The following is a 27741-nucleotide window of genomic DNA, read 5'->3' as shown; positions in this document are numbered from 1 at the left end:
GAGCTGGGGAAGGGGTTAAAAAAAGTCCTGAGCTGAGGCAACTGGGGGTGTTTATGGAGAAAAGGAGGCTCCAGGGGGACCTTGTGTATGACTCCCTGATGGGAGATGGGGTGGGATTGGGCTGTCCTGCTTTGTCCCAAGGGAAAGGATGAGAGGAAATCGCATCAAGTCATTGCACCAGGGGATGTTCAGAGTGGGTTTAAAAAAAAAAAAAATCACTGGAAGAATGGTTAAGTGTTGGAATAATTTTCCCATGGAGGTGGTGGAGTTGCTGTGTATGGAAATGTCCAAGAGGAGCCTGGATGTGGCACTTGGGGATGCGGTTTAGGGGTGATGATGGCAGTTCTGGTTTGAGTCTGGGCCTGGTGATCCTGGAAGGTCTTTTCTAAGATTGATGATTCTGTCATGTGCAGGCTGGGCCATTCCAGGCTCAGGAGGGAATTATTAGAGTATCTCCAACACACAGGCCAAGGATGGCATATATCCATGACTGGAGATCCCAAAATACCTCCTATTAATCCATCAGAAGAGATCCCCAAGCCCCTCTAAGAAATCCATGGCAGGAGATGCCAAATCTTTCCAATAACTTCATGACAATAGATCCCCAAGCCCCTCTAAGAAATCCATGAAAGGCGGTCCCCAAACACCTTGAAGAAATGCGTGCCAGAAGATCCCAAAGTCCTTTAATAAACCCATGGCAGGAGATCCCAATCCCCCCTAATATATTAATGAAAAGAGAGCCCCAAATCCTTCTGACAAATCCAGAAAGAGATCCCTAAGCCCCTCTAATAAATCCATGGGAGGAGATCCCAAACTCCTCTAATAAATCCAGCCATCCCCAAAACCCTTTAATAAATTCATGAGAATACATCCTCAAACCCCTCTAAAAATGCATGAAGGGTGATCCCCAAACCCCTCTAATAAACCCACGGCAGGAGATCCCCAAATCATTTAATAAACTTATGGCAGGATATCCCAAAACGCTTCTATTAAAGGAGATCCCAAATCCCTGTAACGAATCCATGACACAAAAGAACTGGGCGTTTGAAAGTGGGAGCTCGTCTCCGTAGAATGTCAGGATGGTTTCGATCCGAAGGGACCTTAAAGCTCACCTTAAAGGGTGGCGTTCCACCGCGCGCCATGGGCAGTGACACTTTCCACTGTCCCAGGTCGCTCCAATCCCTCATCGAGTGTGTCCTGGATGGAGGTCCCACAGATTGCCATGACACCCCCCGCCTTAACGCCGGGAAAACTACAACTCCCAGCATGCCCCGCGCGGGTTCGCGCCCTCTCCGTGGGCCGCCGGTCCCGGCGTGCTTTGCGCGGCGCCACACAACAAATATGGCGGCTGCCACGGGGCCGTGGCTGTAAGGGCCGTGCTGGGCACGGTGAGTGGTGGGCCCTGAGGGGCCGGGAACCGCAGGCCCGGGGGTGACTGTCGGCCTTGGGAGCCTGCTGGAGTGGGTTTATTAGAGGGGTTTGGGTTCTCCTGCCATGGGAATTTGGGATCTTCTGTCACAGATTTATTCGAGGGGTTTGGGAGCTCCTGCCATGGGTTTATTAGGGGGTTTTGGGATCTTCTGTCCCAGATTTACTGGAGGGGTTTGAGATCTCCTGCCATGGGTTTATTAGGGGCATTTGGGCTCTCCTGTCACAGATTTATTAGGAGGGTTTGGAATCTGATGCCGTGAGTTTCTTAGAGGGGTTTGGAATCTCCTCCCATAGGATACTAGAAGGTTTTGGGATCTCCTGCCATGGATTTATTAGAGGGTTTTGGGAACCTCTGCCATAGATTTATTAGTAGGCTTTGGGAGTTTTAGGGCTTTATTAGAGGTAGTTGGGATCTCCTGCCATGGATTTATTAGAGGGTTTTGGGAACCTCTGCCCTAGATTTATTAGTAGGCTTTGGGAGTTTTAGGGCTTTATTAGAGGTAGTTGGGATCTCCTACCATGGGTTTATTAGAGGGTTTTGGGAACCTCTGCCATAGATTTATTAGTAGGCTTTGGGAGTTTTAGGGCTTTATTAGAGGTAGTTGGGATCTCCTGCCATGGATTTATTAGAGGGTTTTGAGAACCCGTGGCATGGATTTTTTGGAGGGGTTTGGGATCTTCTGCTGTGCATTTATTACAGGGGTTTAGGATCATTTGTCATTGATATCCCAAAGGGTTTTGAGGGGATTTCCTGTCATGAATTTGTTAGAGGATTTTGTGATCTCCTGCTTTGGATTTATTAGGGGGGTTTGGAAATCTGATGGGTTTATTAGAGGGATTTGTGGTTCTTCTGTCATGGAAATATTAGGGAATTTTTGGATCTCTTGTCAAGGATTTATTAGAGAGGTTTTGGGCTCTCTTGCCATGGATTTATTCCAGGAGTTTGGTTTCTCCTGCCGTGGATTTATTCCAGCCTGAGGCCCTGTGCTCTGAGCTGTCCCTGCTTTGTGAAAGCACTGGGTCATCCAGAATCTCTTCCAGTTGCTATTCCTGTGGGGTTTTTCAGGGAAGGAGGATCCAGAAATAAGGAGCGGGGGAGGATTTGGCACTCAAGCGCCTCTCTGGAGTGGTGGGTGGGTGGTGTCTCTGGGATATAGCCCCTTTTTTGGGACAAACGATCCACTTAGGAGCTGCTGGGCATCCAGGGAGGAGCAGAATCTAAATGCTAAAGTGCAACAGGCCTGACTGGAAACAGAAATGAGGGCTGGGAGACAGCTTGGAATGAGTGCCAAGCTCAGGAATTCCATCCAGCAGTTTGGGAGGAGGGGCCTTTGCAGAGATTTGAAGGCTGTCAAGAGCTGTAATCAAAGGAGGAAAAGCTGATGCAAAGTGGTTTATTTCCTATTTATGTTCATTGGGAAAGTGAAGCTTTAAAACCTTTCTGCTTTAATATCTCAGTTGAAGAAGTCCCAGGGATTTGGAGGAGGTGGATAAGGATAATCCAAGGTAGGGGACAGTTCACTTGTAGAAATAAATAACAGCTTTGCGCAAAATGGAATTGTGGTGGGTTTGATTCTGGTGAAAAGTCTGCTCAGAATGTGGTAACAGAAATGCTTTTAATTCACCCTTTCTTGTTACTTTAATTTACACTTTTACATGGATTTATTTTTAGAATGACCAGAATAAGGTGGGAAAAATATAAACAAATTCTTCCATCAGGGCTTCCAGGTTTATCTTGAAGGATTTGAGGTAGGTGGGTTCAACTGCATTTTTTTCCAGTAAATTCTTGCTTTATCTTTTTAAAGGACTCTTCTGCCTTCACAATGTTTGGGGACTTATTTGAAGAGGATTTTTCCTTTATTTCCAACAATCATTGTGGGAGAGGGAAGAAATCAAAGCCCAAAGAGTCTGAGCCTCCAGCTCCCAGGGATTTTACCAACCTCAGTGGAATCAAAAATCAGGGTGGGACCTGCTACCTCAATTCCCTTCTGCAGACTCTGCTTTTCACTCCTGAATTTAGAGGTGAGGTGCTCAAAACCTTCTTAAAATAATGTTGAGATTGATATTTTAGTGAGACAGGAACTTCTGATAATTTATGTAGTAGTGAACTCAGGTGATTTTGGGGCACAGTTCACTTTAAATAAATTATTGCAGAATAAAGTCATAGTGTTTGACATTAAAATACATTAAAACTTTAAAGAGGGGATGGTGTCTTTTTAAATAATAATTTTTTACCTATTGCAGAGGCTTTGTTCTCCCTGGGACCTGAAGAACTTGGGACTCTGGATGACAGCAGGAAACCAGATGCAAAGGTGTTGGGAATTTTCCTGTTTGTCACTGTCCAACATTGATTGGGAGGAATATGGCTCCAGTTCATGAGAAACTTACGAAAATGAGTAAAACCCTAAATTTGACACAGAGAGGCAGTTTGGTCTGGCTGATACTGGATCTTTCACACAATTCTAAGCTTTCATTGCCATAAGGTTTTGCTTCAGAAATCAGATCAGGAATTTGTTTCGGCAGAGATGTTCTCCCTCCCACCTCATTCCACCCCACCACCAAGCCCCTTCAGGAGAGCTGGAGAGGGACTTGGGATGAGCGATGGAGGGACAGGACCCAGGGATGGCTTCCCACTGCCAGAGGGCAGGGAGAGATGGGATATTGGGAAGGAATTGTTCCCTGGGAGGGTGGGCAGGCCCTGGCACAGGGTGCCCAGAGAAGCTGTGGCTGCCCCTGGATCCCTGGCAGTGTCCAAGGCCAGGCTGGACACTGAGGCTTGGAGCAGCCTGGGACAGTGGGAGGTGTCCTTGTCCCTGGCAGGGGTGGAATGGGATGGGCTCTGAGGTCCCTCCCAACCCAAACCATTCTACTTGGCTGTGTAAGGTGAGGCGCTGTAGATTTTTGGGAACAAAGTCCCAAAAGACACTGCTTGGTGTGAATTGAGTAATGTGCATAATGAAATAGGTAGGGGTAGTTTACCACCAACTTTGTAGTAAATTGCTTCTGTTTCTGTTGACATGGCCGGTTTGAAGGCCGTGTCTGATGTCGTGGCTGTGTTCCCTTGCTGTTGTTCCCAGGTTCGGATAATCCCACTGCAGCTGCAGCGCCTGTTTGCTCAGCTCCTGCTCCTGGACCAGCAGGCTGCATCCACCACAGACCTCACCGAGAGCTTTGGCTGGAACAGCCAGGAGGTGCCAGTCTCCATCCCTGCACACTTCTCCCTGCGTAGAGATGGGTTCTGGAAGTCTGATGTTTAGGAAATACCTTAAAATCCTTTAAGCTGCAGCAATGGCATTGAATTGGGTCAGCTCTTGGTGTATCCTGTTGGATCTCCACATGAAGTCCATGGCAGTTGTTTACAGGGAGGAACAGAAGATAATTGTTCTCTTAGATACAATTCCAGTTGCTTTTCCTTTGTTTTTACAGTAGTGTTTTTCTTGTCGTCAGATACTTAGATTTTTACCCAAGTTGAACTGTGTCAGTCAGAGATTAATCTAAATCTAGGAAATGGCTTCAAATTGATAGAGAGCAGGTTTAAATGGAATATTGGGAAGGAATTGTTCCCTGGGATGGTGGGGACACCCTGGCACAGGGTGCCCAGAGAAGCTGTGGCTGCCCCCAGATCCCTGGAATTGTCCAAGGCCAGGCTGGACAGGGCTTGGAGCGGCCTGGGACAGTGAAAGGTGTCTCTGCCCATGGCAGGGAGTGAAGCAAAATGATCTTTAAGGTCCTTCCAACCCAAACCACTCTGGAATTCTGTGATTCTACCCAGGTGAAAGTGTCTTAGGTGGGTTGTAGCTTAACCAAATTACCAATAACAGTAGTAAAGGTAGTACTTCACTACTCAAGAAATAAATGCATAGGTAGTTGTTGAGGCTCTGAGACACCTGATGTATTATTTTTAGGAGATGAGGCAGCACGATGTGCAGGAATTGAACAGGATCCTGTTCAGTGCTCTGGAGTCTTCCCTTGTGGGGACATCGGGCCATGACCTCATCAACCGCCTGTACCATGGCATTGTTGTCAACCACATTGTCTGTAAGGAGTGCAAGAACGTCAGCGAGAGACAGGTAAAGCCAGGGATCTTCCTCTGGTGGGTTCTCTTCGGGCTGTTGACTTTAAATGTTCTTGCTTTTAGAGTCCAAAAATAATGTCATCCTTGTTGAGTGCCACGTTGAATCCAGGTAATAAGTGTTGGACTGTAAGTCTTTGGCTGCACTTTCTAAATGAGACGTAGAAAAGCCAAATGCTTTGCATTTTCTGAGTAGATGGTAGATGTAGTTAGCACAAAGTGCAGTGAGGTAACAGCAAAACATATCTTGACAGTCTTTTACGCTCTCTGTAATTTAAAAAAATCAATTTTTAACAACTGATTTCTGTGACCGTTTGAGGGGTTTTTGCCCATCACTGTGATGAATAGAATGGGTATCTCTCTAATCACCACAAACTTACACTCCTCAGAACCTCGTTTCTTGTCATCCTTTCTGCACAGGAAGATTTCTTAGACCTCACAGTAGCAGTGAAAGGTGTGGCTGGCTTGGAGGAGGCCCTGTGGAACATGTACGTGGAAGAAGAATACTTTGAGAATGACAACTTATATCGATGTGGAGCCTGTGATAAACTGGTTGAAGCTTCAAAGGTAACACCTTGGGGTGTGATGATGTAGGGTTAGATGCAATATTAGGAAAAAAATCTTCACTGTGAGGGTGGGGAGGCCCTGGCACAGGGTGCCCAGAGAACCTGTGGCTGTTCCATCCCCTGGAAGTGTCCAAGGCGGGGCTTAGAGCAACCTGGAGTAGTGGAAGGCATCTCTGCCCACAGCAAGAGATGGCACTGGATGGGCTTTAAGGTCCCTTCCAACCCAGACTGTTCTGGGATTCTATGAAACCTCAGCAGGGATGTAAAGAAAAGCTCCTGTGGCACATTTCCCAAATGTTGTTGCAGTTTTTTGTCCCTAACGCTGAGTGTGGTGTAATTTGGAGAGTACTGACTCATTCAACTCTTCTACTGCACCTTGTTCTGAGAGGGAGTAATTCAAAGGGAAGCTGACGTCAGGCCAGGTTAATCAGTGACTTGACAGTTCAGGAACACTGAGCAGTGCTTCACGTGTCTTGTTGCAGGGGCTGGTTGGGGTTTAACTGGGCTGGGTTCAAGGCAGGGTAAAGTTGCCTCTCGCAAGTGCTCATCCATGCAGGAGGAGAGTGGGAACTCTGTATTTTGGTAGGAAATCCCAGTGCTGGGGGTTGCCAGGCTGTGGATGCAAATGGAATTCCTAATTCAGGGGATTTCTTAAACCCTGTGTGTGTTCCTGTTATGGTTCTGCCAGTGGAGAGGAGGACAGAGACATTGGAAAGTCTCAGAAACGTGGCCATGGAAACTGCACCTGCTGTCACAGGTGGTACAGGATGGTTGATTTTACTTTCCATGAGGGTTCTTGATGTGCTTACCCATCAAGTGGTTGGATCTGGATTAATCTAGAATCATTAAAATTGATTATCCTGGCTTTCCTACCTGGAGGGTGCTCCTTGGTAGAAACGAGGGAGACTTTAGCTCCTGGTTGTTCTGTGACTGCCTATATAGAGCCCATGGGCTATGGAAATGTCATTACTGACTGGAATTTCACCAGTGTCCTTGTTTTGCTGTGGCAGGATCAAATATGGGACTGGTGATCACCAGGAGGATGTGGGGCTCAACAGGAAGAGATCTGGATCACTTTTAGGCCTTGTATTTGGAAGGGAAATCAAGAATTAATGAAGACATTTCAAAAATGAGGGCACTGGTTTCTCTGGTGATAACAAAGCTTTGGTGAAAAAGGATTTGATCACAGCAAGGTGGAAGCGCAATTTTGTTCTAGGTCTGTGCTTAAAGTGTTTTTTAAATCCCTTCCCAGTCTGCTAAACTACGCAAGCTGCCTCCCTTCCTCACCATTTCCCTCCTGAGGTTCAACTTTGACTTTGAGAAGTGTGAGAGGTACAAGGAAACAAGCTGCTACACGTTCCCCATCCAGATCAACCTGAGGCCTTTCTGTGAGCAGGTGAGCATTATTAACATTTGTTAAACGTTTCTGTATGCTCAGTATGCTCGGAACCTACAGCCCAAGGTTATCTTTTATTTTGCATTGTCAGGTATTTGGGTAACTGTGGTGTCCTCCTCCACTTCTGAGCTGAGCTCTCTTGTAGCTACAAGGGGGAAGGGTAAAAAAAAGATGCAAAAGTTACTGAACCTTTCCTTGATTGGAAGATTATTATATGGAAATGGAAATTTATTTTTGTGTGGTTATTCTCTGATAGCATCATGTATAAATTGAACTTTATGTGCTTTAGGTGCCTGCAGTTATTCCATTTTTCTCAGGAATCTCTATTTGCATTCATAAATATGTTTCTGGTTATAAACTGAGCTATGCCATTGCTTGATGACAAATTCTGATCCTTAAACAACACAACAGAAGCACTGTTATGGAACAGACAGTTTTCTTTTTGCTATGCAAGCTTGGAAATTTCTCAGTGTTTGCATTTGAGGAAGGCTTTTCCCCTGCCTGCCCCAGTTTTAGTGTTTGTAGGTATTGCTTCTTTTCTCTCTCCTCTTTTAAACAAAAAAGCTTGGTTGTGAACAAACATTGAAATTGAAAATATTTTGAATTTCCAGTATGGTTCAGATTGCTGCTTGTTTAATAGTACAGATTGCCCAGAGAAGCTGTGGCTGCCCCATCCCTGGAAGTTGTCCCTTTCCCAGATGAATTTTAAGGTCCCTCTGACCCAGACCATTCTGGGATTTTATGATTTATCTGCCTGTCCCTTGCTCCGTGGCTTGTGCCACTCCTTCCTTGTGTCCTCAGCCCTCAAAAGCCATGTCAGTCTCTGCACGTGCAAACACACACTGAGAAATGTCTGAAGTGATGCTGAGGGTGTAAAGCTGTCCTTGTGTGAGAGACTGACCTCAGTTGTTGTTACAATTATTGTTTTTCTTTTTAAAGACTGAAATGGATGATTCAGAGTACATGTATGAGCTCTTCTCTGTTATTATACACAAAGGTGGCTGCTATGGAGGACACTATCATGTTTATATCAGAGATGTGGATGAATTAGGCAACTGGCAACTCCAAGTAAGTCCCAAAGGCTTTTCTTCTTTGCTTTTGAGATTGTACTTTTCAGAAAAGTCTTAAGAGGTAGTGGATGAAAGTGCATCCAAACTTAATTAATATTTTAAAGAGGCTTTGTGTGTTTTGCTTCACTGATCAAGGCAGTTTATCAGAATGTCCTTCCCACTCTTAAATTGTGCATGATGATGTCAGCACAGAACAATCTTCTGACTGTGTGTAAAACCACAATATTTGTGAGTGTCTTTCTTACCCAGGAAGAAGATAGGCTGTTTGAAGAGAAGGCTTTAAGAGACACTGAGAATGCCGAAGAAACAGAAAACCCACTGGCGGTCTTGAAAGGGATTTTATCAGAGGTATGGTATGTAAGGAGTTCATTGCATTGGTTTTGGAGTTAGAGAACCTGCAAGAGGTTGGTGTTCGTGAGATTGGGCAGGCTTAAGTGTCCAGGGCTCTTCTGAACTTGGCTGTGAAGCATTTAAAACTTGGCTTTAATATTAACAGTGGCTCTTCATACAGACGAAGGTCCTTTTGGGGTATTTCCAAAGCTGCTCACCAACGCTGTTGCACAAGAAATCAGAATATCCAGAATTGGAAACTCCATTTATCCAGCTCCTGGCCCTGCACAGACACCCCAATAATCCCACCCTGTGCATCCCTGAGAGCATTGTGCTGGAGCTCTGGCAGCTTTGGGAATGTGCCCATTCCCTGGGGAGCCTGGGGCAGTGCCCCAACACCCTCTGGGGGAAGAACCTTTCTATGATATCCAACCTAAACCCCCTCTGACATAGCTCCAGATGATGTTACAGCAGCTTATTAAAAACCAGGAATGATTAAAACACTTAAAAATTTGCTTCTTTGTGTTGACCCAGTGACTTTTGTAGCCTTTGTTACCTTAAGTTTTTATTTCTTTGCAGGAAGAAGCTAAACAAATTCCTGTAGATCAAATAGGACAGAAATTACTGGAGAAGAAAGGGGTATCCTGGAATAAGAAATACAGAAAACAATATGGAGCATTACGGAAGGTAATCACAGGTTTGCTAGTTTTGGTTTTAGATAACTTTTGAAATCATTTATATTCTTACTGAATAGTCAGAAGGATGAAAACTGAGAATATGGACCCTTGTGCAAGGAGAGGTTTGTAATGTGGATTAGCAGGCTAGGGAACATAAGATTCCCAAGGAATTGTCTGCTTGAGACTTTGTATTTTTTTTCCCAGTAAAACAATTTTCCAATTGGTTGCTGTATTTTATGATGTCTTAAGGAAAATTCTTCAGCATTTGTGTTGTAGATGGGTAGGAAACTGATGTTTGCTTGTTTTTTGAAGGGAGCTACCTGCAGTTTCCACAAGAAATATTAAAATGTAGGTGTGTAGTGTAGATGTGAGGTTTTTACAGAGTGAAACTGAGAAAATATGTGAGGAAGCAGCATAACATGAGGGTTGAATTAATGGAGTTTGTGTTTCACTTTGAGGAGAGTTAGATGGAGCAGCTTAATGGAGGCTGTTGCATTTAAAACTCGGTATCTTCTTCATCCTGTCCTTGCTTCCCTTTCAGTATTTGCAGAATCATCCTCAGGTATTCCAGCTGAGTCCTGATGGAAATAAGGTCGGCCTGAAGGAAACACACAAGCTCCTGTTCAAGCTGGATTCTCATGGACAAAATCTCCAGAGCCCATCCCAGAAAAACAATGTCCAGTGGAACTGTGAGAAAAATCCCCCAAGGCCAAGGGCCGCTTCTACTGGGTGCCACTGGTTTGATCTGAATGATTCCAAAGTCCAGCCCATCAAGGAGAAGGATATTGAGAAGCAATTCCAGGGTAAAGAGAGTGCCTACATGCTGTTCTACAGAAAAGCTCAGCTGAAAAGGCCCCCTGAAGGTACACAAAGCTCACCTGGAGATTCTGTGGGGCTTCCTGCTTTGACGTTTTTTCTGGAGGGCTTTTTTGTCCTTTCCAAGCTTTATTTTCCCCAGTTTTCCTTATAGTGATTATTTGAAAAAAGAGTTAAATGAAGATATGAGGAGGTGGTGACCTGTTAATTGGCTGTAGCTGACTAATTTTTTTTTACCCTGTTCTACAAGTAATGGCAGAGCATCAGCTGAAACAAATACAAGTTGTTGTTAATGGCATTTATGTGTTAATTTCCCTTAAGGAAAGGTTGATGGGAAGGACTAAAAGCATTTGTTTGTTCTTTATATCATCTTGCAGTTGTTTTCAGTGATTATGGTATCATAATGTCTCCTCTTGATCACTTTTCTTGTTTGCCAAACTACATTTGAAGCCTATATTTTTTTTTGTTTCAGCACGAGGAAATCCCAAGTACCAAATTCCTGAGCACTTGCTGAATGAAATGAATGCTGCTAATACAGAGCTGCAAAAAAAGAGGTATATTGGTGTCACTGTACTCAAACAGCTCCCATCTGCAGGACTCCCGAGGGATCCAAAAGGAAAGAAATTCCTTGAGCAGAGTCAGAACTGAAATAGTTCAGTGTCATAGAGGTTAATTGAAGAATATAATTTCTGTATCCATATCCTGCTGGTTCTCTGCCTTCCCTGTTAGCAGGCATCCCGTGGAATTTCTAGGGAAGCATACTTAGAGTTTCAGATTGTACCGTTTTCTGGTGAAAGTCACTGCAATTCTGGAAAGAGAGTGGAATGCATTACTTTTATTGTGTTTATAGAGGGAGTTCTCCTCTAGGAGAAGGGAGAAAGACTTAGTTTACAGTGAATTTACAGATGAATTATATTCTCTGCCAGAAAAGTGAAGAGCTTGTGGTATTCAGGTTGGACAAAACTTTCCCTTGGGTTGAGGCACACAAGTGCTAATACACCTAAATCACAGGTAAGATATCAAAATACAGGCACAAGAGTGACAATTTGTGGGATATTTCACACAAGATTGTGGCTGCCTCTTCCCTGGAAGTGTCCAAGGTCAGGTTGGATGGGGCTTGGAGCAGCCTGGGGTAGGGAAGATGTCCCTGCCCATCTCCAGGGGGGAGCTGGATGAGCTTTCAGGCCCTCCCAACTAAAACCATCCTAGGATTCTGTTTCTGAGTCAATTCCACTCTTTTATGTTTTTTAAATGTTTGCTACTACAACTAGGGACAGGTATAAAAGAGGAAGGGATGTGACAGGGAATTTAGCGCCGGGGGGATCAATTCCAGGACAGCTACACAGAAATACCTGTTTGGTGGTAAATTCACCATTTGTTGTGTTGTTCTCCCAAAGAGCTGAATGTGACTCAGCAAACAATGGCATTGATTTACATCTCCACCTGAGCTCCTGCTATAAATTCCACAATGGGGCTTTGCATCCTTCACTTTCTTGGAAAGAGAGCGTGGTGGATTTGACTATTGACAGAAGGAAAACACTGGGAGACCTTCGGCAGGCAGTGTTCCAGGTACCTGCTCTATCAAATAAACTCAAATTTCATTTTTACTTGAGTCACTGCAACCTCTATAAATACATTCATGCTGCAATCTTTGTGTCAAGGAGAAATTTTCAACTGTAAATGGAGTTCGGGTGGCTAAAAATGTAATATGAGTTTACACAGGAGGAAAGAGTGGTGAGGGGTCTGTTCTTGAAGCCATGAATTTGCTGGAATTTTAACTATAGAGACTTTGAAGTTCACATGATTCAATTAATTATATTTGGGCAGCACATAGCATGGCCATGGATTGACACTGCACAACTCCAGGCTTATTCTTAATATTTCACTTTGTGACAGAGTTGTCTTTGTCTTTTCAAGGAGTCACCAGGTGAGCTTGGGAGCCAGGCTGGGGCAGCTTTCAGCAGATTGTAATTATTGTGAGTGCTGTGAGTTACTGCTCTCTGTTGCTTTACCTGATTTTTCTGGTTACTATTCCCCAACTAGATGTTGGAGTCTTGGGAAGGGGACATGGTTCTCAGCATGGCCAAGCCTTTACCAGCAGGATTACACCTATACCAGGTGCTTGATGGTAAGAGCACTGCATGCCAGGCTTCCATGCTATTGCTGTATTTTAATTCCTGCAGACATCAAAGATTTCATCTATAAACCATCCTGGAGATGTGTATTACTGAAGACTCTTCCAGCTCAAACTCATGTTAAGTTACTTAAATTGTTTATTTCACTCTTACTAGTGGAATGAGTAATTTTGAGACTTTGCTGTGAAATCTTTGTCATGAAATGCAGTAATACCTCAGATCTTAAGCAAGTTAAGCACATTTGCTGACAAGAATATTATCAGTCTGTGTCTTGCCCTTGATTTGCTTGTGGATGTTTGCTTTCATAGAATTGGCCTAATAGGTGGAGGAGAGGATAGAAGAGAGGAGCCAGGGTGACATCAAAAGAAAATGTAGGTTAGCCTTCAGCTGAAGTAGGAGTTTCCAATTTGTAAAGGGAAATGCTCACATAAAGAGTTCATTAATTTATTAAGGGTACAGCAGGTTTTCAAATCATCATTTTTGCTTCCAGCTTTGCTTTGTTAGGCAGTTCTAAATGTCAGCCTTTAAAAACTTAGTAACTTTCAAATTTTATGTTCTTTGTCAGCTTCAGAAAATCAGTGTTGAACCAGCACATAACACAACTCTACATAATGTTGACATCAAAATAGACACTCAGAGCTGCTCTAGTATTCCTCCCCCTGCCTCTACTAAGTGCAGTGACTTTTAAGAACTTGCTGACCCTGTTTGTGTGTTTTGTGGGGAGCAAGAGCTTGATGATTTGCTCCTGTTTTTTAGGAGATGAGCTGACCCTGGATGGCATTGGGCTGGCTGATGGGGTAGACATCTTCATCTGGAATGGGAAAGAGGTAAAGGAGCCAAGCACTTCCTTCCTTGTCAGCTCTGAAGAGATAAGACTGTGCAAGGTCTCCTGGAAATCCCGGTGCTGCTTTTGTAGTTTTCCATCTTCCTTTTAACATTAAGGCCTCTGCTTAACCTGATAGTGGTTGTGAAGCACAGCATTTTATTCTGTCTCTCTAGTAGTATAAAATGCTAGTTTTAAATGATTTTTATTGTAAAACTATCCACTTTATTTTGGCTTTCTTAAAAAAAAAGACCCCAAACCGAACAAAACCACCCAAGCACGTAGTAACAGAGTCAGGGTTTGTCTTGGGTTTATTTTTGATATCTTTTTTCTATTGCAGCGTTTGTGTCAATAAATTTTCTTCAACAAAGAATTTAGGTTGAACATCAGATCAAGCCTTTAAAATGTAAAGTAACAATATTCAGTCACATTTGGGTAATTTTTGAACATCCTGAGGGGCTAAATTCCTGTGTTCTAGATTTTGCTAAGTGCCCACTGTTTTCCCAGCTGCTGTTACCATGGAATGGCTTGGGAAGGGACTTAAGGATCTCATTCCACTTCCTGCCATGGACAGGGCACCTTCCACTATCCCAGGTTGCTCCGGTTCCAGCCTGGCCTTGGACACTTCCAGGGATCCAGGGGCAGCCCTGATGCTCTGGACAACTTTGTGCTTTCTCCTCCCACCACCTTTGGGTTACTCTGGTTGTTTGTTCAGCAAGAATTTGGTCTGAGGTGGTTTCTTTGTGAGGGGAGAGTGTCTGTTTTTGGTCTCAGTTTTCTCACTGCCCAGTCTCTCCTGTATTTTCTGGATCAGCCCCACACAAAGCTGCCATTCCTTCCTCCTTTCCCTCAGGTTGGAGGCACGAAGGTGCTGACGGGCCCTGAGCATGAGCCCGTGGTGCTCAACGTGCTTCGCTTGGCCGAGCACAACGAGGGTGGCAAGGGGCAGCACTTCAGCGAGGCGCAGCACGTCTTCTCCTGCAGCACCAGCCTGGAGCAGCTGCACTCAGCCTTGGCTCCAGCTGGAGGCATCATCCTCAAAAATGGCCCAGGAGCAGACAGAGAAGCCAAGAACTGGGAAGTTTTCCGTGAGGAAGACATGAAGGAAACAGTCCGAAGTGTTGGGCTCAGGGATGGGTGCTCTGTGCTGATCTTAGACAGCCATGACCAGAGGTAACGTTTCTGATTATGATTGTAATTAAAAATAGCAGTTTTGGCAAAACCTTTTCATTCAGGTTATACTAACAGCATATATTCTTGTAACCAATTTCACTTTGAGCTTACAAATACAAGTATTTTCATCTTAAGTTTTGGAGACCAGTTATTTATCAGCTGTTAGATTTTTTTTCTTGCCCTCAAAATGCTTTGCAATCTTTGATTTACACTTAGAAAGGGGGAAAAACCTGGTGGGAACAACTCATGCTTAGTGAATCCAACGCTGCCAGGAGCAAATCTGTGGAAACAAAAAGAAGCTCAAGCCGGACTCTTCAGCCACAGGCAAATGGATTTTAGGGCCAGTTGATTAATCATATTACACAGTACAAGTTTGTTTAATAGAGGGAAATCTGTGTACAGTGCATTGTTGATGGCTATGACACAAAGAAAGGAGCTCCATACTGCTACCTTGGATGAGGATCTGTAACTGAATGTGGCACTTTACAAATCCTTTCTCTTTTTCATGTTGATACTCTTTTGTGACAAGAGATATTTAATAGGAAGAAATAGAGAAAATGCCTAAAAAGGCCTGTGCTAAAGCGTGAATGACATAATTTGCTTTGAAAACCATCTCATGACACTCTGTGCTCCCTGAGGCCTTTGTCCTATGAGATGCCATCACTGCGAACAGCTTTGGCATCATCTGTTTATTTGGGAGCTGTGCTGGTGAGTGATGTAGCCCTGCCAATGTTTAGTTTTCCTGTCTCTGACTGTCTTTGCCCTGCTGATTCCCACAGCTTTGTAGACGTGGCAAGTGGGAATTTGACTGCCTTCACCTATGACATCAGCTGGCTCCAAGTGAAAAACTTCTGTGGGGTGGAAGAGGAGGAGAAACATGTTAAAATCACTGCCACTATTGAAACAGTAAGGACTCTGCTTTCCTGAACAGCTTGGCCACTGCACTTGGCCCAGCTCATTTGATTTAGCCTCAGGGGTGGAGCTTTTCCCTGCTGAAATTAGTGTTCAGCTCAGAGTTACAATCCGTGGGATATTTGCAGGTAGCTTAAACCAGTGCAGTGTTTTAGCGTCAAACAGTTTTCTCTTTGGACCATCCTGTGAATGGAAGTTTGAGAAGGTGTCAGTAATCAAAGCTAAAAGAGGAGGGAAGGATTATCTTTGTGCACTGGCACTTGAACAAGCAGGGGTGTTGGTGGCATTCCTGCTGGAGGTGTTCATATCCCTTTTAATGTCCCTGTCTTTTAGGTGATGGCAGATATCAAAATGAAAGCAATCCGGGAGCTTCAGCTGGAGGAGGAACTGGGTAAGTGTTCAGCTGCTTTATCAATCTGCTAATGTTACAATTTATTGGCTTTTCAGTGGGTTTAGTTAAAGAATAAAATCTGAGACTGTTGATGGAGGCTTGAGGAGTCTCTCTCCAGTTACATTTTTGATGTCACAGAGGGAAGCCTCTAGGATGAATCTGTTGTAAATAATCTTAAAGGTGTTGAAATTGTCTAAAATTCTAATTGTCTAAAATTCCTATTTTATTCATATTTGAATTACTTAATACTTCTCTCTTTTCTGCCCTTTTTGCTGCAGCAAATGAGAGCTGTCTTAGACCAGTTGGTGGCAATGGGAAGCTTCTGTCTCCAGGTAAATTGATTTATTGTATCACTGTTCTGTAAGAAATTTGCTGGGCAGATTTGGAGCCTCTGTTTGTCCTTTCCTGGGAGAAGTACCCACTGAACCAGTTGTGTGGGAGGTTTTTTTTTCCAGTTTTAAAGTTAATTAACAGTACCAATACAAAGGTAGGGGTTAAACTGAAATGTTCAGCTTGGTTTTATTCCTTACATCCATAATCCACCTGTGCTCCTGATGGACTCTGGGACAGCTCCATGCCTTTGTTCTCCTCATAGGACACTCACAAATCTGCAGTCAGGGCTGAGCAAGTTAAGCTACTCAGAGGGCACTGAAGGGTTTTAGCTTGCTCTGAGGATTATAAAATTGATGTTTTTATTGATTTTATTTTATTTATGAAGTGCCTGAGGATTACACAGTCAAGGAAGCAGAACTGAAAATGGGAAGCTTGCTTGGGCTGTGTCGTGGGAAAGCTCCAACATCCACTCAGGTACATCAGTATGGGATGGGAGGAACGTGGTGCAGTGACTTTCCTAAAGAGAATAAAGAAAAAAAAGGGGGTATAGTGCTCTTAGAATGTGCAAGTTGTAAATATCCCAGAATCCCAGAATGGTTTGGGTTGGAAGAGACATTAAAACTCATCCAATTCCAGCCCCTGCCATGGGCAGGGACACCTTCCACTATCCCAGGATGCTTCAAGCCTGTCCAACCTGGCCTTGATGTGCAGGGGAAGGAGTAGTTGTGCATTTCTAGAAACCAGGATCTGCTCATGGCTGTAACTCTTTGCTTCCTGTGCTATTTTAGTGCTGTTCAATGACATTCTTGCCACAGGACCTGTTCTTACGCTTCCATATTTATTCTGATAGTTTGCATTTGGATTTTCAGCTCTTCCTGTACTTCATGGTTGGGAGTGACCAAAACTACAGACCTGAGATGGAGATAGTTGTGGAGGAGACTGCCTCTGTCAGAGAGGTAAGGCTGGCTGCTCCTGCAGCTCTGCTCTCAAGCTCCTGGACAGCATTCCTTGAACTGGAGGCAGAGGAGTTGGGAAGAGCCATGCACAGAGTGAAGGAAGCTCTGGTACTACCAGTCCAGTGTTGAATTTGCAGCTTTTTTTTTTTTTTTTTTTAAAGTGCATCTGCAAACTCTGGGGCAGAATTTGTTGAAGGAACAAACTGACAGCACAGATTTCATTTTCTACCAGTTTGTGTGAAAGCTAGCTCAGCTGATGTGAATTTCTTGCCTGAAAACCATCTCATCTGTGAAGAGTTTAATATATCTTTGAAATACACCCCAAATACATCTTCTCTATTTAGTTATATTGTTTTAAGAATTGAACAGTATGCAGTCGCTTTTTATGTCAGAAAATTCTAACATGGATTTGCTGAAAGATTTATTTCCCATTTTCAGCATTAACACAGCTCTCCTCTGTGTTTATTTTTTCAGTGTCTCAATTTTATGCTGGAGAAATGCGGATTATCAGGTTAGTTGTGTTATTTACATATTTTTAAAGGAACTTTTAATATTTTTAAGACAGCTCTTCCTACCCTAAACCTTGTAAGTTTTTTCAGTGATCTGTGTGTCATTCTAATGTGAGGAGGGGAAAGAATTCTAAATGTGAAGTCTTTATAGTAGAGATTTTTTATTTTAAAGAGCTTTTCATAGATTCAAATGATAATTTGACAGATGGGAATTCCACCTCTTTCCTCTGAAACCAGGGAAGATAATTAGATAGGTGAGGAAGAGAATTCTGTGCAAATAGAAGATTATTTTCATACAGCAAGAGGTCTGGAGATAATGAAAGTGATAATTCATTTAGTCAGTTGTGTTTAAAATGCAAATAGAAATAAAGAACAAAAGAAAAAGAACCCTTGACACTTCCTAAGAGTTTTGTAATATTTTCCCACACTGGCGTTATTGACTAATTAGTTTTCTGCGTGTATTTTTTTGGGTTTTGGTAGGTGACAACTGGCATTTGAGAAGGATTGACTGGTGCTATGAAGCAGGGGAAGCATTAAGTCAGGAAGTAAGAGGAGCCCTGTTTTAATCCACTGGTTCTTTGCTCCCTGGGGAGAAAGGCAGGTGTGGGCTGACAGGGATCCCATGCTTTCTCTTCCTGTAGAATGCCACCCTGAAGGAACTCAACGTTTGCAGAGGAGACACTTTGGTTATAACTGAAGGAAAGCTTCCAGAAAAGGTAAAAGGAGAGTGTGGGCAGTGCTGAGTAGCACTGGAATCCCAGTGTGGTTTGGGTTGGGTGGGACCTTAAAGCTCATCCAGTGCCACCCTGCCATGGGCAGGGACACCTTCCACCATCCCAGGTTGCTCCAAGCCCTGTCCAACCTTGGCCTTGAACAGGTTGTCCCTTGCAAAATTGTAGCATCGTTATTTCTGCACCACCGCCGTGTTCCCCACTAAATCACATCCCAAGCTGCCACATCCACACGTTCTTTGGACACTTCCAGAAGCAGTGACTTTACCACTTTCCCTGGGCAGCCTGTTCCAAAAGCCTAGTTTTAAACAAACCATTTCTCTCTTCCTGTGCTAAAGGTGAAATTTTTCCTTGTCTGCACACACTTGAGCCACCTGGTATTTTCTGTTCCAGGGTTTCCTGAAAATCCCCATCTGGTGGCTGAAGCCTGCAAGCCATAAGAAACATGGAGAGAATGCACAAGACCAAGTGAATGGGATCACCTGGAAGATGGAAGCTTTGCAGGTGTCTGCTGCAGCAGGTGCGCTTGGCCAGGCTTTGAAAGGAATCACCTGTGGTTGCTCTTTGAGTCAAACCCAAATTTTAATCCAAAGCCTTAAAACCCTTCTGAAACAGGAGGGGCTGCATGAGTTACATCAGGGTTATGGTGAAAGGACCAACTCAGGAGACGGTGTTGGACATAAATGCTGGATAATCCTGCTGTAGGGGTGTTCCTCAGCTGCATTTGCTCAAAACCCCACTAAATTTTGTAGCATGGGCTCTTTATTTGTCATTGTCTGTACTGGAGGCAGTGGCAGCATTGTAAAGCATCTCCTTCATGAGCATAGAGGTGATTGGCCTCAAATGCCAGACTCCTGATGGCACATTTAATTCCCTTCAGGCTGTGTTACTTTTTTGGGAAGCTGTAAAAGGAGGGATGGGTAAAGCTTGCATAGTATCAAAGACCTTAAATGCAGTGTTTTAACTCTTATTTGTTCTCCTAAAGGTCAAATCCAAAAGCAGCCGGGGCAGTAAAATCAAGTGAGGGTTGAGAAGGGAGAAGAAAATGAAGTGGAAATAAAAGAATTGGAAAATGGGGAACAAATTGATTTTTCAGTTTGTATTAAAAGTAATATTCCTCTGATGCTCAGTTGTGCTGCAGGGCAGGGCCCCTCTCCTTGTAGAAGTTTTTGCATTTTTCTCCTTCTGCCCCAAACCTTTTCTGAGTTCCACTTTCTCTCTTGTTGATTTCAGTAGTGGAGCTAAGAGCAATGTAGCTTTACTTGCAGTTTGTTTAACCAATAACCACCATTGTTTATCAATGGGAAGAACTGCTCCTGGTTCTGAAATTTGCAGTATAGGATCTGTGTAGGAGCTGCTTGGAAATTACCGGGGTGTATTTTGTGTGCTGGATATGGCCATGGCAGGGGGTTGGAATGAGATGACCTTTAAGATCCCTTCCAACTCAAACCAGTCTGGGATTCCTGGATATTCTAAGTGGACTCCAGACTCCTCTAAGTGAAATGTGACCTTGAAGTAACTGTTACCTCTCAGGACTATACAAATCATGTTGACTCTTCCGTTATTTGTTTCTTCCTCCTCCCTCTCCCTCGCTTCAAAGCTCCACCAGAGCCGACCCACCCAGGCCTGGATCTCTGTTATGCTGGCAGGATAGAGATAGCAGGAGAGGCCTCTCTGGAAGATCTGAAGATGCAGGTTAGATGTTCTCCTGTGTTGGACTGTATGGCAGCGCTGTGATGAAATGAGATCTATTAACAGCTCTTTATTTCCTTTTCCCCTGTCGCCAGTCTGTTGTGCCATGGCATTTATGCCATGGTCACTGGTAAGTACCAAGAGGCAGCTGGAGCACATAGCTCAGACACTTCCTTAGTGTCCCTGCTGTCCCCATCCTCCCTGTCACATGTCCTGGCCCACGGGAGCCTCATTGCACTTCAGCTGAAGCTCTGCCTTGCAGCTTTTGTCTTCATTTCAGTGTAAAATCTCCATGGGAAGCAAACACATAACATAACAAGCACCTCCTAAAAAGCCACTTCACCATTTCCACATTGTATTAGTTTTCTACATCTTTTTTTTTTTTTTTTTTAATTTCTGTATGTGGAATATGATGAATGAAGAATTGCTTTGGGGTGCACAGGTTTGACAGCCAGGAAGGTCTGGCTCATTTTGTTTGGCCAGAAACTAAAATATGTTTGTATGGTTTTAATACACTAAAAACCAAACAAAGCAAAACACCCAAAAGAAAAAACTAAACCCAAACCCCACCCCAAACCCACAAAGATGTATAATCCAGTCCTACGAAAAGGCTCTGTGTGGTTTAAGCAGTGGATTGTTCTACTTAAACTGCATGAGGAAGGATGTCTCACCTGATTCTGCTCCATACCAACACTTATTTTTTGGCTATGACTTCAGTTTGGGTCTCTGCCAGGCTACTGCTATGGAGAACTGTTTGCAGCTTGAACAAGGAGAACTGGCTGAGCATGGAAGTGTTGTCCTTGGGAAGGGTTTAGAGGAGTTCAGCACTTGGCCAGAGACTGGGGCAATGATTGCAACAGCCACATTCCCTCCCACTTGTTCAAATTTTGGTTAAAAGAAAGAAATTGGGTACTTTGGAAATGGAAGTTGGGTTGCGAATTGTTGAGAGGGAGAGAAATACAACTCCCTTGGAGGCTGAAAAGTGAGTATTTTGCTCATAGCCACAAGCAAGAGCTGGTGTAGAATAAATCTCAATACCTTGCCCTCTTTTTTTGAGAGAGTTAATCTGGTGGTTTTCTGTTTTTCCAGGGAGAGTGGCTGCTAAAATTATGGACAAAGTATTTCTGTTTTTCAGGCTCTGACTTTACCCTGCTGCCAGGAGCAGGTTGTGCCCCTGCCATCATTCCTCAGAGCTTGGACAGTGGACAGCAAACGCCCCGGGAAGCTCCTCCGGGACAACAAGCGGAGACTCAGGTGGGTTTCCTGGGGAATGTGCAACAGACTGGATGTGGGATGGTTGTGGGGAGATTCAGCAGTGCAGTCTGGGCTGGAAAGGATCTTAAAGAGGAGCAGTCCCACCCTGCCAGGGGCAGGGACACCTCCCACTGTCCCAGGTTGCTCCGAGCCCCATCCAGCTTGGCCTTGGACACTTCCAGGGATCCAGGGGCAGCCACAGCTTCTGTGGGCACCCTGTGCCAGGGCCTGCCCACCCTCCCAGGGAACAATTCCTGCCCAATATCCTATCTAATCCTGCTCTCCAGCAATGGGAAGCCATTCTTCCTTGTCCTGTTCCTCCATCCCTTGTCCCAAGTCCCTCTTTAGCTCTCCTGGAGCTCCTTCAGGCACTGGAAGGGGCTCTGAGGTTTCCCTGGGAGCCTTCTCTCCTGCAGGTGAGCACTTCCAGCTCTTCCAGCCCAGCTCCAGAGCCATGCAGACAAGCTCTGTTCTATTTTCAGTGACTACAGGCTGGGTGGCAGAGTGGAAATCTGCATAGAGCCATTGGAAGAAGAGGAGAATTTGGGGTAAGACCTCAAGATCTTTATTTCTCTTGTTTCTTACAGCTCTGCATTTGAGAGAAGCCTTAACTGAGCAGCTATTGACTTCAGGGCTCTCAGGATGTGGGAAAACTTTGGAAGCTGTTTATTGTTTTCCACAAACAAAGTGAGGGAGGGCAGGAGAGGGGGGAGGAGAGCTGGGAATTATGAAAGCATGGCTCACAAGAATTTCTGTTCTCTCATCCTGCTGCCAGCCCCCACGAGCTGCTGCTGAGAGTCCAGATGGGAATACCAGGAGAGAGGGACTACTCCGACTCCCGGGATTTGGTGTGGGATATCTCCAAGGAATGCACGACCTGGGCTCTGAGGCAAAGAGTGGCTTCTCACTATTGTCTCCCTGTAGATAAAATTGAAATAGCCAAATACTTCCCTGAGAGATTTGAGTGGCTGCCAATATCTAGCTGGGTAAGATCTGGAATGACAGAATCCAACAGTTGTTGGAGAGGAGCACGTGTTGGTTTGGGTTGCTATTGCCTAGGGATTGAATTCAAGGAGGATTCCAAACTGTTCTGCTTTATTTTTGTTCAGACACAGCAAATCTCCAAGAGGAAAAGGAGGAAAAAGCAGGAGAGTTTGCAGTCAGCACCTTATCACCTGAAGGATGGAGACATCATTGGGGTGAAGGTAAATTTCCCTGGATTTAATTGTTGCACGAGGATCAGGTTCAGGCAATGTCCCCTTGGCAGTATCTTCATTTCTTCCTGTTTTTCTCTCATCCTGCTGTATTTCTGAGTGTACTGGGATGCGGGTTTGGAAACTGCATTGTGTTGATAGGAAATTTCTTGCTGCTGCTGCTCTTTTTCTTTTTTCTCCTGGATCTTTTTTCTTCCCCTCATTTTTTGACTGTTTGTTTGTTTTTGTTTGGTTTTGGGGTGGTTTCTTGGGGTTTTTTTTTGTTTGGTTTTTTTTTTTTTAATTGAATAAAATCCAAGGAAGTGCCCTTTAAAAATCACATCATAGATACAAACCTCTTACATATTATGGATTACTGAACTGTGACAGTTCTATTTCATGGTATGAAAAATAATTACCCAGTATTGAGGTCTGAGCTAGCAGTCAGGCTTAGTTAGAAGGAAGGACCATCCATTCTGGCTGGGTTTTTGAGCATAGGAATAAAATGTGATGTCCTGTCCTGCTGTTTTAGCCTATTAGAAGAAATCCATCCCTGGAAGTCTTCCTGGACAGGGATTGGAGCCACCTGGGATAGTGGAAGGTGTCCCTGCTCACAGCAGGGGTGGGAGTGGATCATATTCAACATCCCTTCCAACTCAAACGATTGCAGTTCTAATTAACTTGAAATTAATCAGTGCAAAACTAGTCAAACGAAAAAGTTTGGAAATTTATTGTGTCAGTTGAGGAACAGCTGGAAAATAGTTTGACCTTCTGACTCGGATCTCTCCAATCCTTTTAATAACAGAACCTTCTCCTTGATGACACCAAGGACTTCAGCACTGTCAGGGATGACATTGGGAAAGAGAAGCAAAGACAGCTGGCTCTGGAAAAGAGGAAGAGGTAGCGAGCATTAAGTTTCATTTTCCTTTAGAAATATGCAAAGTGTTTGCTGCTGTTCTGGGAAGCTGTGGCTGCACCTTCCCTGGAGGCCGGGTTGGATGGGGTTTGGAGCAACTGGGATAGTGGAAGGTGACCCTGCCCATGGCTGGGGGTGGCACTGGTTGGTCCTTAAGCTCCCTTGAAATCCAAACTATTCCATGATTCAGCCTAAATGGATAATTTTTGAGGCCAGTGGTAGCTGGGTGCTGTCAGAGCACACAATTCCAGTAATCCTGCAAGGGAGCACTTGGATAATTCAAACTCCTGGCTCTCAGTGTTCCTCCACTGAGCCTCACGGTTCTTCCTCCTGGAATGCACTGTGGAGATGAAAATGAACCCTTGGCTGGCCTGGCATTGCACAGGCTGTTTTCACAGCTCACTGGAGCTCAGAGTTCAGGCTAGGCTCACCCTGCCAAGGCCCAGTCCTAAACATTAACCGCATTATTTCTGTTTTCCAGCCGCCAGGAGTGCGTTCAGGATCCCTTTTTTCCCGAGGAGAAGTTCCCCATGAAGCCCCGCAAACCAGAAGTGGCTCTTTCCATCAACGTGGGGGTTTTCAGATAGCACCAGGAGCTGCTCTGCCCACACCACCCTGTACTAACCTGGCCTGCAGGGCCTCAGCTCCAGCAGCAAGAGCGCCTTTCCCAAAGTGTCTTCAAGGATCCCTGAGGCACAAACTGTCTGTAGGATTCAGGATAACTCTGGTTTTTCTTCTGCTCGCTTTTGGGGAAGTGCTTTAAAGTCTCTTTCTCAGTGTGGTACTTACTCTCAGGCTGAGTAAATGCACTTTATGGAGGAGAAAAAGGATTAATATATTGTATAATCCCTCAATGACTCTTTTGTAACCACCCAAAATGCTTTGTTGGGTCAGATCTGACCTCTTGCACCATCACTACTGACATTTAATGCAGCCATAATCATCTCTAGAATTTTTTCCCCATCTCTGATAACTGAAGTTGCTGCTGTTACCAGAATTTTGCTTTTCTCTCTTTATCTCTAAACCTAAGTCTGTAAGAGCTGGAGTCAGCCCTAAGAATTAAAGAAATGTGGAAATCTTTGAAAAAAGTGCAGGAAATCGGCTCAAAAAGAGCCAGGCCAGGATCTGTCAAGATGTAAAACCTGGAGACCTTTAGTGATATGGAACAACAAGGATGTCATCTTAGATTCTGAAGTTTGAGACTTCTTTTGTTGCCTGCAGAACTTCATTTTGCAGTTTCTAGGGTGTTTTTGTTGTCCCTAAACTTCATTAACAGACAGAATGGTTGGGAAAAAAGGACAGATCCGATGTTTGATCTTCAGTGGGTTTTACTGTACTCAGGAAAAGGGCTTGTATTTATTTTCAGTGCTCCTCTTCAGAGGAATTTCCCTCATTTCTCATCTTTCCAGCTGTTCTGATAGTCTGTTACATTGGAGAACCTGTTTCTCTTGGTGTCCTGAGTTGACTTTAGGCAGCTCACTGAGATGGACTCCAGGTCAAAGGCTCTGAAGTATTAACTTCAAAGTGAGCCTGATTATCCTTAGTTAAATCTGTGATAATGGCAGGGCAAAACACAAGTTTGCTTTTGGGGGCTGCAGTAAATATTTGACCTATTTGCTGTATATGTAGATTTTGTAGTAGGAGCTGCCAGTTGAGCAGATTTCTCAAATTCTGGCTAAGGTGAGATTTTTCATGTACCTTTTATAGGGCAACACTATTCTGGTGCTTCAGACAGCATAAAGGTGAAAACTGACCATCAGCAAAAAAGGAAGTGAAAAGCACCTTGAAACACATGATTGTTACTTATTTCTTTGCATATCTTTAGAATTCAGCAGGTGTTCCTGTGCTTTTTGGGGCTGATGCTCTGCAGAAGGGGCTCTTTAATGTCCTCACTCACTTGAATCCTGAAATCCCGGTTTCATGGATATATTTTCTGCCCGAGGGGAGGGCAGCTGATGTTTTCCCATCTTAATTTGTGTCGCCTTCTTTCCATATCAGGTGTTCTTGGGAGTCTGGGTTTACGGCAGGGATCAGAGGTGCTGATTCCAAAGGTTTGTGTTCCCACATGGTTCCAGCCCATTGGATTTGTTTGCTGTCACTTTGGTTCCTCTGGTTCCTGCTGGAGAGCTGGATTGAGCTCAGCCTTCCTCTCTTGAATAACTGGTCTCTCCCTGACAACACTGAGTTTGGAGAAATTGAAATGCAAATTCCAAGTGGGAATTGTGCCTTTGTTCAAGTGTAATGTAGCAGCGCCTGCAAGAACCAATCTTGGATTATTTCTAATGTTGGCTCCAAATGCAAGTTTGGGTTTGTTTGTTTTTTTTTTTTCCTTAAAACTCTTGTAGGCCATTCCACATTAAGTGAGTTCATGGTAAACAGGGCTGGGGAGAGGAAACACCTTTTGGAAACAGAGTCTTTGTGACTCCATGAGTTCTGATGGTTATTTGCAAAGCCTGGAAGAGCTTTCATCTTTATTTTTCAAGTGTTCTTCACAAAATAAAACTTTTGTCTGCCCAGTTCGGTTGTCTGTGTATGTCTCACTGGTTGGGAACAGCACAAAATGGTTTCTGACAGAGCATTAATTAGCTTTAACTTTCCTATGTTCCGGAACCAACATTCCCATCTCTGGGGGAGGTTTCCCCACTCCTTGTGGCTGTTGTCTGTTCCTGAGGGTCCTGGCTTGGCCCTGGCTCAGGGCTCCGAGTGCAGGAGCAGGCTGTGCTTTGTCCTGTGTTTCCAGTCCCTGTGGAGAAAGCACTGAGGATGGCAAGGAAGGTTCCTGCATCAGAACACAAAGCCAGTTTGGAGGCCTAGACTTACAAAAAGCCTTGGAAGAAAAATTTAATCCCAATTTTAATGAGTTGTTTGAACTGTTTATTTTGAGCAAGAGGTTTTAACTGAAATTAGCAATTAGCTTCTAGAGCCTATTAAACCACTTTCTGGGAAATTAACTATTTTTAGGGGCTTGTGGGTTTTTTGTTGTTGTTTTCTTTTTGGTCATCTGGCTCATCCCAGCTTGCTCAGACCTTTCTGGGATTCTGGACCTGGAGACTGGGTGTTTTCAGGTACAGGGAAATCTCCCAGAGTTGAACTGAAAGATTCCTACACTTTTCCCAGCATCCTTCCTGACAAGTGGGGTGCAGAGTTCAAGGTTTAGCAGGGTTAAATGGGATATTGGGAAGAAACTCTTTCCTGTGAGGGGGTGAAGCCCTGGCCCCTGGCTTTTGGGTCTTCACTTAAACAGAGCATTGCTTCCTCGGGCTGCCTCTGCAGGAAAACGAGCAAATGAGGCCAAAGTTAAAGTCCTCCCCCGGAGATTTCTCCTCAGGCATCTCAGATGCTTTATAGAGAATCAGTGGAAAAACCCAGATAAACCACACCAACCCAAAATAAACATCCCTCTTCCCCAGAGCAGCTTCTTCCCAGTCTTCTTGCTTCCTCTGAGACTTCTTCCGATGCCCTGGGATGTGGGAGCTGTCAACACCTCCTGTTCTTCCCAGGATCACCAGATCCTGGAGTCAGAGCTGTCTGGGAACCTCAGCAGCAGTGGACTGGGCCGAGGTAAAATTCACTTCCCTCGAGGAGCCCAGGTGAAATTACCTGCTTGGCATGGAAGTGGCAGCTTCCTTTTGGCTGGAAAAATTTCGTTGCCTGCATTAAGACCAGATCAATTTGCTTTATAATGCCACTTTTTATTCCTAAATCTGATTCTTCCTTTACAGAAGGGTGTGGGTTGGAATGAACAGGTGATCCACTCCAACCCCTGGCATGGCAGGGACACCTTCCTCTGTCCCAGGCTGCTCCAAGCCCCATCCAACCTGGCCTTGGACATTCCAGGGATCCAGGGGCAGCCACAGCTGCTCTGGGCACCCTGTGCCAGGGCCTGCCCACCCTCCCAGGGAACAATTCCTGCCCAATATCCTATCTAATCCTGCTCTCCAGCAATGGGAAGCCATTCTTCCTTGTCCTGTTCCTCCATCCCTTGTCCCAAGTCCCTCTCCAGCTCTCCTGGAGCTCCTTTAGGCACTGGAAGGGGCTCTGAGGTGTCCCTGGAGCCTTCTCCTCTCCAGGTGAGCAGCCTCAGCTCTCCCAGCCCGGCTCCAGAGCCTTGGAGCATCTCCCTGCCCTCCTCTAGATGTGCTCCACACGCTCCCTGTTTTTCTTGTGTTGGTTTTTACAGTCACCCTTTAACAACAGAGCGAAATAACCCCACAACTTTTCCCGGTACGATTCACCTCGTGCTGCCTCACAGCATTTCTCCCTAACACATTTTATTCGCTGCCTGTTGCGCTGAGGGGCAGGGGGCTGCAGTTTCGGGGCTGTTTCCAGGGGTTTTGTCGCTGTTCCCGGGGTTTTGGGGCTGTT

At 44.6% G+C, this 27741-nt stretch overlaps 1 protein-coding gene across 1 annotated transcript; it reads left to right on the top strand.

The window, feature by feature from the left end:
- Positions 1-1333: 1333 nt before the first annotated feature.
- Positions 1334-25892, top strand: USP40 (ubiquitin specific peptidase 40). The gene is made up of 32 exons (XM_066322352.1): positions 1334-1388; positions 3237-3453; positions 3676-3743; positions 4509-4622; positions 5337-5501; positions 5924-6070; positions 7322-7465; positions 8405-8533; positions 8785-8883; positions 9445-9552; positions 10084-10405; positions 10831-10912; positions 11756-11927; positions 12402-12486; positions 13250-13320; positions 14170-14489; positions 15269-15395; positions 15735-15792; positions 16071-16124; positions 16511-16599; positions 16995-17081; positions 17556-17592; positions 18071-18135; positions 18232-18306; positions 18715-18841; positions 19922-20016; positions 21149-21267; positions 21750-21815; positions 22043-22253; positions 22377-22472; positions 23266-23360; positions 23858-25892. The coding sequence occupies exons 2-32, from the start codon at positions 3255-3257 to the stop codon at positions 23961-23963; spliced, it is 3732 nt and encodes a 1243-aa protein (XP_066178449.1). The 5' UTR covers positions 1334-1388; positions 3237-3254; the 3' UTR covers positions 23964-25892.
- Positions 25893-27741: the final 1849 nt, after the last annotated feature.

This window comes from Sylvia atricapilla, chromosome 7 (genome assembly GCF_009819655.1).
Source record: "Sylvia atricapilla isolate bSylAtr1 chromosome 7, bSylAtr1.pri, whole genome shotgun sequence".
Classification (NCBI taxonomy): Eukaryota; Metazoa; Chordata; class Aves; order Passeriformes; family Sylviidae; genus Sylvia; species Sylvia atricapilla.
Note: the sequence above shows the minus strand (reverse complement) of the source record. Positions and strands in the feature narration are given on the sequence as shown.

Coding starts and splice junctions, on each gene's coding strand:
- USP40 (XM_066322352.1), top strand. CDS start 3,255: ATGTTTGGGGACTTATTTGAAGAGGATTTTTCCTTTATTTCCAACAAT. Junction 13,321..14,169: donor TCATCTGGAATGGGAAAGAG/GTAAAGGAGCCA, acceptor CCTTTCCCTCAG/GTTGGAGGCACGAAGGTGCT. Junction 18,307..18,714: donor AAGGAAAGCTTCCAGAAAAG/GTAAAAGGAGAG, acceptor TTTCTGTTCCAG/GGTTTCCTGAAAATCCCCAT.